At 43.4% G+C, this 17,888-nt stretch overlaps 1 protein-coding gene across 1 annotated transcript in view; it reads right to left on the reverse strand.

The window, feature by feature from the left end:
• DPY19L1 (dpy-19 like C-mannosyltransferase 1) overlaps positions 1 to 17,888 on the reverse strand; it is a 68,807-nt gene that overhangs the window by 40,117 nt on the left and 10,802 nt on the right. Inside the window, exons 2-6 of the mRNA XM_054571351.1 lie at positions 15,039 to 15,063; positions 14,326 to 14,413; positions 11,859 to 11,996; positions 9,060 to 9,180; positions 8,331 to 8,424 (exon numbers count right to left, since the gene is read on the reverse strand). Coding sequence (XP_054427326.1) covers positions 8,331 to 8,424; positions 9,060 to 9,180; positions 11,859 to 11,996; positions 14,326 to 14,413; positions 15,039 to 15,063 — 466 coding nt within the window. The remainder of the gene's footprint in view (positions 1 to 8,330; positions 8,425 to 9,059; positions 9,181 to 11,858; positions 11,997 to 14,325; positions 14,414 to 15,038; positions 15,064 to 17,888) is intronic.

Raw genomic sequence — 17,888 nt, forward strand, 5'->3', positions numbered from 1 at the left:
GAGCGGGAACACGAGGGCCACGGAGCCGACTTGGAAGGATCAACCGAAGCCCAAGACCCCAGACTGACTGGGACACGAAGGGCAGGGCTGGGGGATTCCCCGCCGGCTATCTCCCTGGCACGGTGACACACAAAGCGGCCGAGAAGAGCGCACGGGCCAGGAAGCAGCCGCAGGGACGGCCGCGGAGAGCAGCAGAGCAGGGCAGCGGCGGAAGGCTGCCCCCTCCCAACGCCGGCTGCGCTGCCCGGGGACCCCGTGGGAAGGCGGAGAATGAGCTGCGGCTTTCAATAAAGAATCGGGTAGGTAGGTACGCTTACTGTAATATTATGAACTTACTTGAAGAGAAAAAGCAGAGGTCTGCCTATCTTTAAAAATGGCTTCCTCCTTGCCACCTGGCCCAGCCTCCTCATCTGAAATAGGAGCACGTGTGTGTCCATCCTTGCTATCTAACGCGCACTAACATATACATTATTGTGGTCGTACTGTTAGTCTCTCTCGGAAACGTGTTCCTTTTCTAATTAATCCACCATGAAGATTTTTCCTAATTAAGGCATGTATCGTAAGGCCCTCTTCGAACAGATGTGGAATATTGCACAGTATAAATGTACTGCAATTTGTTCAGCCCTCTCTCCCTGTTACTGGACAGATGGTTATTTTTCAATCCCTTGATATTATAAGGAGAAGTTAAAATAAACGCCCTTGTGCATGTAAATACTGATACTTTTGTTTCTAGAGGACAGACCTAACTAGGAGATGGCCACGTCAGAGAATGTGAACTTTCCAGAAAGACGCCACACCCTTCCACACCCCCCAATATGTGTGAGGGGCCACGTCTCCACAGCCCAGGGCCTGACGGCCCAGACCTTTCACATCTGCCCTTCACGTGCGTGGAAACTCTGCTCTCGCTGTTATTTTGGGTTGTACTTCCTGCCTACTTGTACAGACCATCATCTCAGTGGGTTGGTTGTTTGTTTGACAAGGTACCTTTTCTCTTCTGTGAATTGCCTGTTCACATTCCTGTCCATTTTGCTATTGGATTGTCTGTTTCCCTATTTAAAGGTAAGGGAAATCTTTTTTTCTTTTCATTACGTCTGACAAAGTCTTTTGATAGAATGCATAGTGTATTCTGCCAGCAATTTTAAATTTTACATCGTTCATTTTATGCAGCGAAAGGCTACTATTTTCCTTCTATCCCTCTGCACCCCCTGCCTTGCCTGAGAAGGGCTTCCTCCCTGCAGTCACCGTGCTCTGCCCCGGCCCAGGCGAGGCTGCGGCACCTCCAGTGCCTACAGACAGGGCAGACAGCTCGGCGCCACTAGCCCGGGAGGCGGGTTTTCTGGGACACTGGAATGCTTGGCTTAAATCTACAAGGAACGCTCTGAGTTACAGCCACCGTGAAGTGACGTGACCCCCCATCATTCTCCAACAGTGTCCCCAGAGCCTCCCTCCCTCCCCTCGGGCCTCAGAGACACTGCAGGGGTCCTTCTATTTTGCTAAACAGGAAAGGGGTACTAACCAGAATGCTCAAAACTGATTTTTCCCCCATTATAGTTGATCAGTTACTATATCAGCATTCCCTAGCGGTTTGGGGAAAAAAAGTTTCTTCTACAGTATTACCACCAACTGACAGAAAATAGGAAAGCTGCTATTGCGCAAATTTTAAAACGCTCTAAGATGTTTGCTAAACATCTACCACATTTGCTCATACATCTCATTTATCTTTGGAGCCTCGATCTTGTCAGAAATAAAATAAGGGGATAATAATGTAAAAAGAACTTCAAAATACTTTTCAGTTCTCACACTTAATAATTTTATGATTTTCTTTTTTCCTACATCCTTCAGTGACATGGATTCAAAGCAATCATCGCATTTTCATAGCTTCATTAATCATTAGGGTTTTCCCTCTATTTACCAAAGAATGATGAGACATGCTAAGTTCAACACTCAAAGAGGAAAAAGCAATCACAGTTAATTCAAAATAATTTTTTAAATAACTCCTGGATTTCACTTGCTCATTGAGTGAATGCTTAAGGGAATGCAGAGAACAACCTGGGAATCGCTACAGGAGGAGAAGCCCCACCTCATGGCCTCGGCACCTGCCGGGCACCAGCCAGCCGGGCGGACCACGCCCCCAGGCCGCGGGCAGGGACCCTCTGGGGCACTAGGGAAAGAGGCTGACCAAAAGTGAAGGCGAAGGGGAGGTGGGGAACGAGGAAGGGTGAGAAAAGTTTCCAGCTTAGCCCTTCCAGTCTGGAACAAGCAACCAATTAATGCCTTTAATTGAATCTTTGTCTGCCAAGGCCAAGAACCAGAGGGTTTTATTTACTAGTTTGTGAACGTCCCGATTCTTCATTGCAGCTGCCACGGTGCTAAGACTGAGCTCTTCCCGGGGCGGACAGTCAATGAAAACATGAAAGGAAACACAAAAGGCCATTCAATCCAAAGACTGCTGGCATCCCGCTTTCTGAACTGCGCGGGCAAACACACCTCACCGCCCTGCCGTGGCCGCCCCGACCCTCAGCCACTGGCCCAGACCGGGCGGCTGCTCACCACCAGTGCCGCAAGTTCAGTGGTGTCTCTGCTGTGACCCCGCCAAACCTTTCCTGTGCCCTCGCAGGCGCCTCTCCACGGGGAACCACATCCTTCCCTCTGGCTCCGCCCAGATGCTTCCCTCTCCTGAGGAAATTCTCCCAGCTGGGGGGGCGGGAGGGGCACGCCTTGATTGCCACCTGCAGGTCCTGCCTGCTCCTGACCCTTGGCAGAGCCCTGCTGTCTGTCCGGAAGGGCAAGGAGGCCAGAGCTGCTCAGAAGAAAGAAAACCAGCAGGGTTTCATGACTAGTTGGGTTTAGGATGTAACTAAAGAGGAAAGCCGTGGGTATCTTACAGGGTTCAGACTCGGGCAGTAAACACTGAAGTTAAGTGTCATTTGCTGATACAGTGACATAAACAGGGGCAGGTTTTGGAGAAAAGATGCCAATATTTTCAACCAATAACTTTCATCAATTTATGTGTACTAAAGAGAAACACTTGCCTTTTAAATATTTATATACAACTACTCAATCAAATGATTAAGTGTGCTAGCAGGCCAAGGTAACGGAACATTCCAGACACCGCAGGGATGGAGACGCATGAGCCGGAGCAGCCCACAGCCTCCTACAGACACGTCTGCAGCCAAAAATGCCGCCTGCCTAAACAGCAAAGATTTGGCTCTTTTAAGTAGAGATTAAAAGAAGTCAAACAAAACAATGGAGGCAAAATTGGCATAAAAAGTATAAAATTCAGTTCTTCCTTAAAACAGGTGGCATACAGGAAAGGAGTAAAAAACTGATATAAAAAGCTACTCTATTCCATCAAAGAGCCTAAAAAGAATACTGAGTCTCCTCGTAGGTAGCTTGGGTAGGACCAGGGAAGACTGGCTATATTCACCAGGACTCTTCACTTCAGAACAGAAAGGGGGACGTTAAGCAAAATCTAAAGGGAGGTTTGACACACAGACTAATTAATCCTCTAGGCCCTTGGGGCTTCTGGAACATATCTAGAAATATAGTAGTTTAAAAGAAATTCTTTCTGGAATCAAAGAAGTGACTAAGAACCTCCAATGACCACAGAAGGTGACAGAGAAAAACAGAATCAGAAGATGAAGGCACTGCACTCTCCTACTGGCTGGTTCCCCGTGTAGAAGAAAAGGCATTTTCTGATGACTTGTTACATCTACAAAAGAGTGGCCAGCTTTTGTCACGAGAGCTGGGAGGCGACAGAAAACTGAGTGAAAGCCAACAGAGAGAGGTACATATTCAAAAGAGGAGGAAAGATCGGTGACAGATCCGAGGGGCCACAGTGATACTAAGCAGCAGGCATTAAATGTGGAGTTCATTTAAAAAGATCATTAAACAGTTCCCTCACACAACTGTCTCAGCACAACAGAGCGAAAGGAAAAGGGGCGGGGCTTGCAGGACCTGCCCCAGGGAGTGGGGGGGGGGGGGCGGGGGCAGTCCCTGGTCCCCAGCATCCCTTCTGCACTGAGGAGGTCAGAACCCCGTGTGCCTCCACCACTCTCTGCTGGGAAACGAAAGAGCTGCAAGAGGAAAGGAGCCTGGGTCCCCCACGAAGGAACGAGTCTGATGCTCCTGTAAGAAAACCCACTGGGCAGCGAGTCCTGTCCACCTTGCAACCCTCTGATGACCTCTTACAAACTGCGTCAATCTGAAATATAAATGTCAGGTCAGGTTATGGAATACCAGGCTGTGAGGAAGCTGTCAGCGTCGAAAAACAGGCACACAAATTCAAGCGGAACCTGGAGGTGACAGGGACATGCATGAGGCAGAAGAAAACGGCAAGCTCAAAATTCATGAGGAAGTTGGAATCTCACAGGAAGTACAATAAAACATACCAGATAAACTATTCCAACGATAGGATTTCAAGAAAAACAGGTGATGGAGAAGAGAAAGTCAACACAGGAACGGGGCCTGAAGAAGCCTTCCCCACCACAGAAGAACGTAAGCGTCCCGGTGGAGCCCAGAGTGTCTGACGGGACGAACGGAGAGCGTTTGCCACACTGTGGCCCTTAGGACACTAAAGAGAGAAAGGAGGACACAAAAGCTGCCAGAGAGAACACACAAGCCCACATCGAGAGGGACTGGTGGCAGAACAAGGCCCGACTTCTGAAAAGCTCTGTTAAATCTCAGAAGGCAAAGTCTTAGAGGAACAAAGTCTGAGGAAAAACACCATTCTGAAACCCGTAAAACCAGCAATCAAGTATAAAAGAAAAAAAAGTTTCCAACGTGCAAGACACCTATTTTTAAATTCCCTCCATGCACTCCTTCCTGGAAACCACCTGAGGATGGGGTCCTCCAAAAGGAAGGCATGAACCATCAAGAAGCCAATTCAGGATCAAACAACCGTGGCCCCAACACCAGAGAAGAGAAGCGAGGGGATTCTCAGGACGGCAGCGGCCACACGTCCCAGCACAACGGCATGCGGCCCACCGGCCGCTGTGGGGTCGAACCAGGGCACAGAGAGCCCGAGGAGGGGACCCGGGGTGGGGGGGAGAGGTGAAACGATGGATTTCAAAGTTTTGGCAAAGTATAAAGCAAGTGTTTTACCGTTCAGTTGTAGATTTGGAATTAACTGGTATATAGAAAACTATGAAAAATAAAACATTAGGCAATTATTAACTACAGGGAAAAACTGGTCACCAGGTAAACAATTACTTGCATCTGACTCGGCAGTGAGCAGTATGTAGATGGCGGTATTAACGTAACTACGGACTGCTGGCTGGCACAGTGGACTTTCTGCGGCCTCAAAGACCTCAGAGTGATCTGAGGTGGGGGCCTCAGGGGGATGGTGGAGAGGGATGAAAGGAGGGACTGCTGGTCGTCTCCTCGCAAAAAGCGAAATAATGCCACAGTCACACATGTGCACGCAAAATAATGACCAATAATTTTAAAAAATCCTAATAAGTATCATACCTAGCTGTAGAACACAGTAAACTTATTTGGGGACCTGTTGATATTTGTCAGACAAAGAGCTAGGAGGAAAAAAAATCATAAAAATATTCCAGGTAACATTAAAAACAGATGTTGTTATTCACTGAAATAAAATAGTGTATTTTATTAATTTGGGCTTAAGAACCATTAGAGGAGAAACTTTAAAAAAATAAAAACACAGACTGAACATCACAACCTGCAGAATTATTCAAAACTTCCAAGTTTGGGGCACAATTCAATATGGAGGATGACGCATCAGGGAGAGACATGTGATCACAAACAGAGACACAAACTGTGTCACCTTTCATTCCAATTTATAAAGCAGAACAAAATGATTCTAAGTTAACTGATGAAGCAACTATTAAAATGATTATAACATTAGCTGCATGTGTGAGAACTAAAAATGGAGTCAAATAGGATCCTGATAAATGGCAACATTAGAGAGAATAAACGCCTCCATAGCAAACTAAAATAAACAATGCCTGCAGAAGTATCAGCCTAAGGACAGCAAATCCTGGCAACCTCAGAATCTTCAGGAAGCAAACTATTCCCGAAAAGAGTATGACATCTACATCCTGAGGGCCATGATCTTTGAAATATTTTTATGAAACTTTTTAATGAAATATAAATACCACTGTCTTTGGAAATGGAATAAACAGCTTTTTCTTCATTACTCAATATCTTTAAATACATATTAACCAAAGCTGCAATTAAATAAATTACTACTGGAAAGAATATTTACACATATTCATAAAGGTAGCAGAGTGCAGGAGTTGTTGGCACACACACTGGAGCCTGTGTTCAAATCCCACCTCTACGACTGACCTGCTACATGACCTTTGGAGGGTTATTTAACATCCTGGTTCCTCGGTTTCCTCATCTATAACCTATCTCACAGGGCTGATTCTAAGGATTAGATGAGTTTATGACAGTAAAGAGCTGAGGCTAGAGCTGGGTTCACAGTAAGTGCTACATTTATTTCTTCGGCAAACAAGCACCTCTAAATACAGGGTGGAATCTGCAGAAGAAAAGTGTCAGGTGAGTCCATTAGAAAAATATTTGCTAAATTGGTAAATGTCAATAAAGTCTGTGATAGATAATATACTATTACTGTGCCTCTCATATAGGGCAACCATAAGCTAAGTTTTTCTTTTCCATAATTTACTTATTCACTTCATTCAATTAAAAAATAATTTCTGAGGGCAGGCATTCTTCCAGTTCCTTGCAAACGTTACCTTATCTATTCTCATGTAGAAGACTCCTCATTCACTTAGGTCTTCTCCTTCCTACCTAATCGCTTAAAAGTTCCTCTATATATGCATAACTTCCATTTCTCTTAAACTGATAAAACATTTCACCCCCATTACAGCCCTGAAAGACCTTTGTTACATTACGTGTATTTTTAAAAGGTAAAAGTAAGCCGAAGAACTGGCAGTCACTCCTTGCTTCCCCTGTCATTTATCCAAATGATATAAAAACTTGCAGCTAACAGGTTCCGCCCATGATTTTGGGCTTCCTCCGAGCTCCACTGCCCTGCGGCCTCGCCCATGGGAGCCCGGCCCAGCAGCGAAGACACCCTCCACAGCCGGCAGGGCACCTGCACCCTCGGAAATGACGGCTGTAAAAGGCGTTTGAGGAAACGACACTGAATGATGACTTTTAATAAATGCACAGAAATTATTCTTGCAATGAAAAAACGTAACATAACTATAGATTAGCAACTTAGCAATAATGTCATGTTCCGTATTTTAACTTCTCTTACTTAAAATCTAATCTCTCAAATGTAATAAAGCTATCCGTAAGACAGATGAGCAGTACTCAGCAAAAAGAATAAACGCCCAGTTTCTCTCCTTTGCTCATCGCGGCCCAGGGCACACTGGCCCTGTTTTCCGCAGCTCCGCCTCCTGGCCTGATTACCAAGCACTTCTGGTTAAATTGTCTTGTTTCAAAAACAAAATCTTTCACATCTTTTAATCATGCATTTTCAGTTCAGTCTCCCCCAATTAATGAAAAGAACTTCCTTAGAGCTAAGTCAGAAATATTAGCATCAGAGTATCCAATCTATATGCAAATATATTCTCACTTGATCTAATAGCTACCTCATTTGATAAATATCTATGAAGGTACAGCTATCTAGTCAAATGCTAAGAACTCAATTGGGTACTAAAATGAAAATGCCACACTTCCAAATCAAAGAAGATAATGGGAGCATAGCAGGTTCAAACTCATTAACGCAACCTGAAGATCATATATACGCCCATGCTCATACTTTGGTACTAGAAAGAATCAGTAAACAGTTAAAAAAAAAATATTTCTAAGGATACTCTCACGGTAAAATAGTTCAGCAGGTACACAATGTGGAGAATTGTAAAAAAAAGAGAGAGAGAGAAAGAAATAGGAAACCCCTTAGAAAATCTGCTAATCTTTAGTTTTAGGAATGTTGCTTAATTACAAAATAAATCAGGTCAGAGAGTAAATACCTGCATAACAAATATTTTTATTTTAAAATTAGCAAAGAGCCATTAACACCATTTGATGAGTGGTCCTTTCCTTTATATTTTATGTAAATAATATATACTGCTTATGTTCAAATGCCTATGACTACTTAAAATTTATCAAATGTGCCCACCATAATGTATCTAAGCCTCTCAAATTATCTTCCCTTTTGCTGGCCATGACAATGGTGAAATCATCCAAATGGGGAGCACCTGCATATCTACAAGTACATATATTAGAAATGACACTGCTATAAAACTGAGCCAAACTTTAATGATAATCTATTTATATTACTCTAGCATACATTAGTAAAAACACAGTAAAATATTCTCAATGATCAGTCTTACCTTAAATATGTGCCATAAATGAAGAACAATGCCATCATCAGTCCATTTAAAATAAAAATGACAGCAACATAAAAGCAGGCAGGATCTCCCAATCCTTTAAAAATAAAACATATGTTTTAAAAATTACTTTCTGTGACTGGCAATTGAAATGTACTTGCTTTGAAAATGGCTGCCAGCTATACCATACAGCCGCCCTGGCTTCCACCCACACCGAACGGCCGCCCTGGCTCCCACCCACCCACACACAACGCGGCCGCAGCACACAGGCAGCGTGGCCACAGCACACAGGCAGCGTGGCCGCTCTGGGCGGCCACAGCGGGGCTGCTGACTCCCAGGCGCCCTCCCGGGCCAGCACGGGGTCCACACCCAGCTCCTGGGCCTGGCTGGGCTTGTGGCCCCTTCCACAGAGCGTGCGGGAGCCACACTACGTGACTCCTGAGGCCAGGTCATCAGAGGCCACGTGGTGTCCACGGGAGCTGAGCTACTGCAGAAAAGCCTGGCTCCCCTGAGACACACGCGGGACGAAGTCCAAGCTGCATGGAAAGAGGACATGCAGGGGCCCCGGTGACAGCCCCGGCAAGCCCAGCCCCTCTACCACAGAGGCCAGTGTGGCAGCCCCAGGCAGTTCCAGTCGCCAGCCCCGCACATCCTGCTGAGGCCTCCAACATCATGGAACCGAGCAGGCCTGTGACCCACCAGCCACCGGACAAGCCCACGGGGGGAACATGCCTTCGCAGCTTTCGATTGGACTGAGTCCTTCTCCTCTGGTAACCGTCCAACATATCTTGGTTTGAATGCCAATCATGTCCATTATTTTGGTATAAATTCGATACCAGCTGGCTAAGATTACCTAATTTTTACAAAATAGAGACAATATGAGAAAAGACATGATCCTCAACAGTTTCATTACTGGCATATTTTTAAGATACTTCATAATTATCAACATTTCCCCTCCGGCACCATCCCTTGGTATCTCTGAATCCCAGAAGGCGAGCCTCACAGCGCCCGGCACAGGCCCTGCACCAGCCGGTCCCCACTGTCCGCCCATGGGCAAGAGCAAATGCAGCCAGGGACGACCAGATTTCGACTTTCAGAAGCTATAATCCTTAGCTGAGGAACATAAAAGATCTGAACAATTAGAAAATTACTATGTCTTCCTGAAAAAATCCAATTTTTCAAGATGTGAATTCTCCTTCCAATTAATTCATAAACATAAAACAATACTAATCAAAATCCCAGGTGTCTGTCTAGAATTGTTACCTAGAAGAATAACAAAAAGGAGACAGCTTAAGAGACTCCTTAACACATGTAAAACGTGTTACTTACAATGAAGACTGTGTGATGCTGGCAAAGAACAGCCACGCAGATCAGAGAGACCCTCGTTGGGGTGGAGGGCCACCACCCGCACCCCTTCAGGGCTCGGGCCAGCAGGCCCCCAGGCCCCGGAAGCTGGGCGGGTGTACCTGCCAGCCCCCCACTGAGCCTCGCACTGGCAGCCACCCTCTGCTGAAGGGGAAATTCCCTCAAGGTCGCCCAAGGACAACGGCAGCCTCTGAATGACCAGTCCCAGGGCCCTTGCCCGGAGGATGGACAACTCTGCAGAGCCCTCCCTGCCCCAGAGCTCCGGCTGGGCTGGCCACGCTGGGCTGGGAGGCCTCTGAGGTGACTGCATCGCCCCACCTCCTCCAGCTGCCTCCTCCTGCCCCCTTCCTCCCCCTTCAGGCGCCGACCCGCAGGGCACCCTGCGCCCGTCCTGCAGGACATCTCAATCTCAGACTCTGCTTCCCGACCTCGACCTCAGCCTCAAGCCAACCCAACAACACAAAGTCCAAACACGGAAGCAAGCATCGACGTATAGCAATGCTGCGTGCAAGAATGAATGTGGGGAGAAGACAGGCCTCACATCGAAGTGTCAGGTTGCTCAGAGGAGCGCTGGGAAGATTATTCTATTCCTACCCCACACTACGCCTAAACAAATCCCAGATAAACTAAAGATGTAAATAGGAAAAACATAAGTATCCCAATTAAAAAGAATGACGCTATTTTACACATACAAATGAAAGAAAAATCATGCATTAAAAGACTGATATGATATTTCTGTACAGAAAAAATACATACACATCATACAAAGCTAAAAGGCAAGCAAAAAGTTAGGGAAAATGTTTTATCCACATAACATAGTATAGACACTCCTCCATATAATAAATGAACTCTTACACAATCTCAATGGAAAAGACAAAGGGCATGAAAATGCATTTTTAAAAGTGAAAATGCTTTTTTTTGCTAAATTCAGACACACACGCAGAGCACAGAATTAATCAAATTAGCACAGATCCAGGTAAACAAGCATTTTCAAGCCACTGCTGGTGGGAATTTCAATTAGTGAAGCCTCTCTGGAGCGCGCTTCAGGGAGAGGCGCCACGGCCGTAAAAGCGTATTTATGTTCCATGGAGTAAATAGTTTCACATCGACAAAGTCCTAGGTAAAAAAATAAGGACACGTGGGAGGACTTAGCTCAAAGATGGCTACAGTGGCATTAAGAGTATTTTAAAAGGTTGAAAACAAGCAGATTTTTCACAAACATGTACTAGATACACAACGGTACATCGTACATGTAGCCATTAAAAGGGAAACTGGAAGAAAAGAGGACAGAGGGAAATGGTTACAAATAGCCTGAAAAGACAAAAGGCATTCACAAAAGCAGCTGTGCCATGCGATCCCACTTCTCTTGTGTGATCCTACTGCTGGCGTACACGGTTATAGAAAGCACTCTTAATAAGCAGGAAAACACAGAGCCGTGGGGTTATTTATTGGTCTCTGTCCCCCCATTAGTCAGGCGGGCTGACTCGCTCGCTGATCTGGAAGTTCAACTCCTCTCATTTGCTCACCTGGAAATGATCGAGAGCACCTCGGGGCTGGCGCTGAGCCGCGGCCTGGGCCCCTACCCAGCAGCCGTGCCATCCAGCGGCAGGACTGCACTAGGAAGGGGGACAGGGGAGTGCGCGTAACTGGAGAACCACCTGTCCCATCAAGGGTATCACTGAGGAGGGCGCGCTCAGCCGGGCTCTGGAGAAGGTTCACGGACGTCCGGACATCCGTGAAGGCAGGGAGGGGACAGGAGAGGCCCTAACAGCTCACCGGTGGATGTCACTGCCTTCCGCCCTCACCGCCTGGGTGGCCCCCAGGAGCAAGTCCGTTCAGCTAAAGGAAGCGTCCCAGACAGACAGGAAGCACTGTCTGGCCAAGGACACGTGACAGGAACGGCGCTCCCTTGCTGCAATCCCTGCAAGCACATCCCGGGTGGCCTCCCGCTCTCTAAACCGGGCAGGTGTAGCAGTGCCCAGAGCTGGTGAAAGCCCTTCCAAGTCAGTGATTTTTTTCATAATCCTTTCCAAGAAAAGAAACATTTTCTTTTTAAAAGTGAAAATTTAATGTGCTGACTCACACCTTAGATTTCGAATTAGCATTTAATACAAATAACGCTTTTTTTTAAAAGAAAAGAAAATCAGAACTGAAAAAGTAACTTACCTCAGGGTAAAGATTGAACCTTTTTAATGTGTTAATGACGAGAGGGTATTCAGTCAGCTTATCATTCATAATCATCCACACTCCGTTAAAAAATGAGGGTGCTTCCACAATAGTCTTGAAGTAGGAATAATATAATCCCTGAAATATGGACATATCACAGTTATAATAAAAAGGATATAGCTTCTATACCTCTTATTAGCTTTTAAAAAACTTAAAATACACTGTTTTTGAAAAAGAAAGCAATCAAGTAAGCTAACAGCTACAATCAAATTTCACAGGTTTGTAACCACTGTTACAGTTTTAGGTTGCAAAAATAAAATCCGACATATTTCAGTATAACCTTTTCTTAACTGAAGCAATTGGGCTCAAAAGAACTTCAAAAATCGTTTCCACGTTAAAAAATAAAATAATATAACTCAGCATACTTCATGTAAGAAAACCCTATAACCCATATAATGTAACTGTTAGAGAAGATCCCCTTAGGAACAGAGTGAGTGGTTTACTATGAAACTCTAATTTACCATGAACCACAAATTCTTCACGAGCCACAAGTGTTCCCCCAACTGCTTATCTGAATCCTTGTTTTGTAGGTTTGATTTTTGAATCATGTAAATATCTTAATTACCAAATAAAAATTTTTAATCCTTAACTATCCAAAAAATGTCAAAAAGAAATTAACTATCAAGTTGGGAGAGGATTTCTAATAACTTTAAGATATAGCCCTGGCTGGCGTGGCTCAGTGGATTGAGTGCCAGCCTGCAAACCAGGGGGCTGCCGGTTCAGTTCCCAGTCAGGGCACAGGCCTGGGTTGCAGGCCAGGTCCCCAGTGGGGAGACACGCAAGAGGCAACGACACATTGATATTTCTCTTCCTCCCTCCCTTCCCTTCAGTCTAAAATTAAATAAATAAGATATTTTAAAAATATATATAATAATTTTACTATACATCCCTACTACCTATCCTAAAGCCAACTTGAAGTGCAAGAAAGTCTAACATTGTTTTCAGAAATCGTATATTTATATTTTAATATCTTAGACATTGTTATTCCTCAAAAATAAGTAATTTCAAACCAGAATTCTCAGGTTAACAGAAAAATTACACATTTACTATAACATAAGTAAAACCTATGAAATCCTAAATTTGAATTTAAAAATGTGAAAACAAATTAATGGTTTATTTTTGTTTCCTAATTCTGTTTCCTAAGCAGGCCGACCTCATGGCAGTGAGCATCTCCAGCTCCAAACCAGCGGTCTCTCAAGGCCACCGGCCCCTGAAAGGCATCGGGCTTCCTGGGAAACCAGGTGATCGCCAGTCAGGAGACAGAAAGTCCTGGAGCCCCGGAGAGCAAGGAGGCTACAGGGAAGGAGGGCGGTCAAGGACACACGGAGCCCACCATGGGCGCTTTCACCTCCGAAAGGCAGGGAAGTTTACAAAACGTGTGCAAAGCCATCAGATCATAATGACGCTCCCGAGGCAGACAAACCCCACTGGCCACCGGGAGAAGGAGCAGGAGACCCGACTTGTTTTTCTGAAAGGTGAGAACTAGAAGGAATCGAGAATTAACCCATCTTACCTGTACAAAGCGTACCTCTAAGAAACCAAGTATGTATTATGGGAAAGTTCTTTATAGAATTACAGTTAATAGTGCAGAAAAGGTAACGCACTAGGTAATCACCATTTGGAAATCCCAATAAAATAACTCGTGTAGGCTGACGGCTAGCTGATGACAATACCTAAAGCCACTGATCAATCTTAATGTCCCAGAAAGCGAGACAAGCAGACACGCGTGCCTCTGCATACAGTGTAGTGAGTGCAAAGCACCACTCACAAAGTGTTCCTGCCCCCAGCTCCCCCCCAAAAATAAAACCTTCAGCTACGGAGACTCTTACCTATCAATTTTCAGGAAACTTAGGACAGTGGACCATAATAAGTAACAAGAATTATTGTGGGTAATTCTATAGGACAAATGGCCAGGATTCTTCAAAAAATAAATAGTAAGGAAAATAAAACAAAAATGGGAAGAGGAATTTATAGGTTGAATGACTTAAGAAAGAGGAGATACATCAACTAAATGCAATGAATAGACAGTGTTTGGATCCTGATTCAAACATACCAACACATCAACTGTGCAAGAAAAAAAAAAAAGTCAAAATTGGATATTTAAAGTGATTGATACTTGATGCTATTAAGCAACTGCTGTTCATTGTTTTCAAGTGTGACAAAGGTACCATGGTTAACAAAAAAGTCCTTTCCAAAAGATGCCTGCGAAAAACCTCACAGGTGGAATGATACAATGTCTGCGGTTTCTTGTGGGAGAGGCGGCCTTGCAGCTGCGAGGGGCTGGGGCTGCGCAGGTGGGAGGGTCTACTCTTCCCACTTTGGAGCATCTTTGAGAACTTCTATAAGAAAAAGCATAAAATTTTTAAATTCCTAAAATACTACAATGAAATACCATGCGAAAACTAACCATTTCAGTGCGAAAAGCCATCTCCCTTTCCAATGTCGAGAGGTGAGAGAAATGACGGTCATTTTCGAAGAGGTGTGTGATATGACTCCTGCAAAAACAGAAGAGCAACAAGGCAACCGTGTGGAGACTTTAAGTGGTATCTTTGAAAGAAAGACTAAAAGCAAAAATAAAATTAACCTAACGATTTGCAGATAATTCTGTAATAAAACTCAAATACAATGGTACCCGTGTTTGTTTTTCCGCTCAATATGCCTTATACTCACACTAAAATTTCTCTCTATTAAAAAAAAACCACTCAAATTAGATTTTAAAATCAGAATGAACCAGAATAATATTTTAAGCCAAGTACAATAAAATTATAAACTATAAATGTCAATAGGTTACCATTTCAGAAATGTCTGATTAATGAAATTCTTATTTCTATCCAGAAGATTAAAAAAATTAATCTTCCTCTCAACATGAACACTATACTAATGTTAAGCAAAGCAGAGTCTCAAATATAACCTCTTCAATAATGAATCTCTTTATTAAAAAATGACATTATTCTGACCCTGATTTTTCAATTAAACTACTTTTTCAGACTACGGTGTTGCATATGAGAATATATATTCATCCTTATCATACTGAAATTATTCCCTGAGAGCTACGGGGAACAGCTAGGGTAAGTTATAACCATCTGCATAAAACAGACCACAAGAGAAAAACAATCTTACCAGTGCAGTACCGCAGCAAAGGCAGCTGGAAAGAAAAGAAATTTAAATTACTATGTTAACATAAAGAGATGTCTTCGGCTTACAGAAAACCATCCTAAGGTACACGCGGTCCAGGATGTGCAAATGCTGAACTGCTGGGGGTGGGAGAAGAACACTCTCTCCTCCAAAGCCCCAGGACTGTGCTTCAAATACCAGGAGCCTGAATTATAAGGAATTAAGCATATGTCTACATTTTTCATTCACTCGCTCTTTCAACAAGATACATGAAGGCCTATTATTTGCCAAAAACTGCACAAGGTACCTTCTGATGGAAACATCCACAAATAGAACTGTGAGAGGAAGAGAACCAACGATGAGAGGCTATTTGGAATAAGAAATACGTTGACTTCAGGGAACAGGACTGGGGATGGAACAACAGGGAACGGTGACTTTTTATATGCTGCTACAATACCAGAATTTTTATGATAAATGTTAGTATTTTTAAACAAATTTAAAATGAAATAAGTAAAGAAGGAAGAGATGGTGAGGGAAAAGAAAAAAGGTAAGAGGCTATGAGAACTGTTAAAAAACAGACAACAGACCAAAAATGGAGTCAGGTGTGCCAAGCCCCGCGTCAGCAAACCAAGTCACACTGTCATGCAGAACTGCAGCCTCTGCCCAGGAGTGGAACCTTTAACCCGTCAACCTGGAATTACCTGGTCAGAATACCTGGAATTATCTGTCGGAACAAGAGAGGCGGGCGCACACAGGCCCGGTCCCCTCCCCTTTGGAGGGCAAGCTGGGCTGAAACAGCACATTCTGTGCTAGTAACTTCTGTCTCCCACCTCCTTTTTGCCTTTAAAAACCTCTCCTGTTCTACAGCCCAGTGGAGCTCCCTTCTACTTGCTGGATGGGATGCCACCCAATTCATGAATCATCCAATACAGCCAATTACACCTTTAAAATTTACTCGGTTGAATTCTTGTTATTTAGCAGAATCAATAGTTTGCTTTCTCTGTAAGTATGAAGAACATAGTAAGATGAATCCAGAAAATACCATTCAATTCTCTTATATCACAAGGTTAATCTTATTGCAGGCTTCTGATTAAGTAACTGCTAAGCAACTGAATGATGAAAATACTCTTAGAATTGAAAACCAAACAGCTCAGATCTTTTGCTTTACTCTTAAAGAAGTATTTATATTTTTTAAAAAGTGCATTTTTGCCTAGGAGCTATTAATGGTTATAAAAAATAAAGAGTTACTCTCTAGGTCATTGAAACTGCAAATATTTAACTAGGTTTGACATTTGACATTTGTTTATAAATGTTATTCTGACCTTTGGAAATTTTGCTTTTCTTTCTTGTTGACAAATCTACCATCCACTTCCTTTTTGGTTAATGATTTCGCTCCACCATAATAAAATTTTGGATTTACTTTCTCAATGATCTAATGATAAGGCTCTGAATAAGTTATTCTTCCCTCACAGAAAGTGAATGCCACCTTTATCACACTAAAGACATGTCATCCTTTGGTAATCCCTTTGGGAATATAATTGGGATTTCACTTATAAATTAATGTGGAAGAATCTACATGTTCACAATATAAATCCATATGTTCACATCCATAAACGTGATATATACCTTCAATTATTCATGTTGCTTTTCAATTGCCTTTGACAAAAATTCCATCAGCAGAGTTAATACATATTTTAATACATAGTCAATTCATACTTCTTGTACATCTTCCTGGGAATTTAACATTTTTTTCTGCTAATATCCACAAAGTCATTTTTTCATTATACATACAGGATATTGTTAATGTATTCAGTTTTCAAGTGTATTTATTTTGTAATATATGTATTTGTGGCTTATTTACTAAATTACTGATACTTAAGTCTTTTTTTGGTATATCATCTTCAAGTCTCCATTTTAAACGATATTATTTAAAAATAATAATGTTGCTCCTGTTTTATCATGGACTGCGAGTTTCTTCTTCCCGTTTGGCAATAGTGCACGTCTAGAACACTAGCTGCGTTACTCTCTGAAGGAGGGCATCCTGTCTTCTGCTGACTGGAACAGCAATGCACTTCACAGTACTCCTTCAGATTGGCCTTTGACCTTCACAATTCTGGAGCGACACACAGGAGTCCTCAAGGTCATCACCCGTCTGCTCCACAGAGCGCCACCGCTGGGGGGGGAGGGCAGAGGCGGAGGGGCAGGAGGAGGGGAGGGACCGGGCCGGCGCCTTCCTCAATCCCTCCCAGCCCCTCCCGCAGCACCAGGGTAAACAATCCTCCGTGTTTGAATGGCACTCTTTCTAGTCTCTGGGTCAACTCATAATGTGCCACTGTTTGAATTCCTTTGTTCATTTCGATTTAGTAGTAATAATAATAGAGCAGCTAACATCTGAATTCTTATTATAGGCCAGGAACTTTTAGTGCTTTACTTGAGCTAAACTCAATAAATCTTCACAGCCAATCCATGTGGTGAAGACAAATTGAAAAACTGAGGCCCAGAAAACAGTAGCAGCTTGCCCAAGGGAATAAAGCAGGTAAACAAGAGAAAGGGAAGACATAGAGCCACCCACTGCACAGCCCTTGGGTGGGGTGGGGGGGATTCCAGACAAAGGCCAAGGCCTCCTACTCTCAAGTATCTTCCCTTCCCTTTTTTTTAAATATTAAACATAAAAGGAAAAGAGTTGCAATTTATCAGCTGATATAGGCAGTATGTTTTATAGAAGCTATTTTTATATAAAAATGTAGAGCTATGCTTTAATTTATTCAAAACAGAAATAAATTATACGTATATGTCATTTGAAAATGAAAGCACAAGCAGATACTCACTGCCTTGTGAACATATAATTTAAGCATA

This window comes from Pteronotus mesoamericanus, unplaced genomic scaffold (assembly GCF_021234165.1).
Source record: "Pteronotus mesoamericanus isolate MK-2021 breed Mesoamerican mustached bat unplaced genomic scaffold, CSHL_Meso_final contig_220, whole genome shotgun sequence".
Classification (NCBI taxonomy): Eukaryota; Metazoa; Chordata; class Mammalia; order Chiroptera; family Mormoopidae; genus Pteronotus; species Pteronotus mesoamericanus.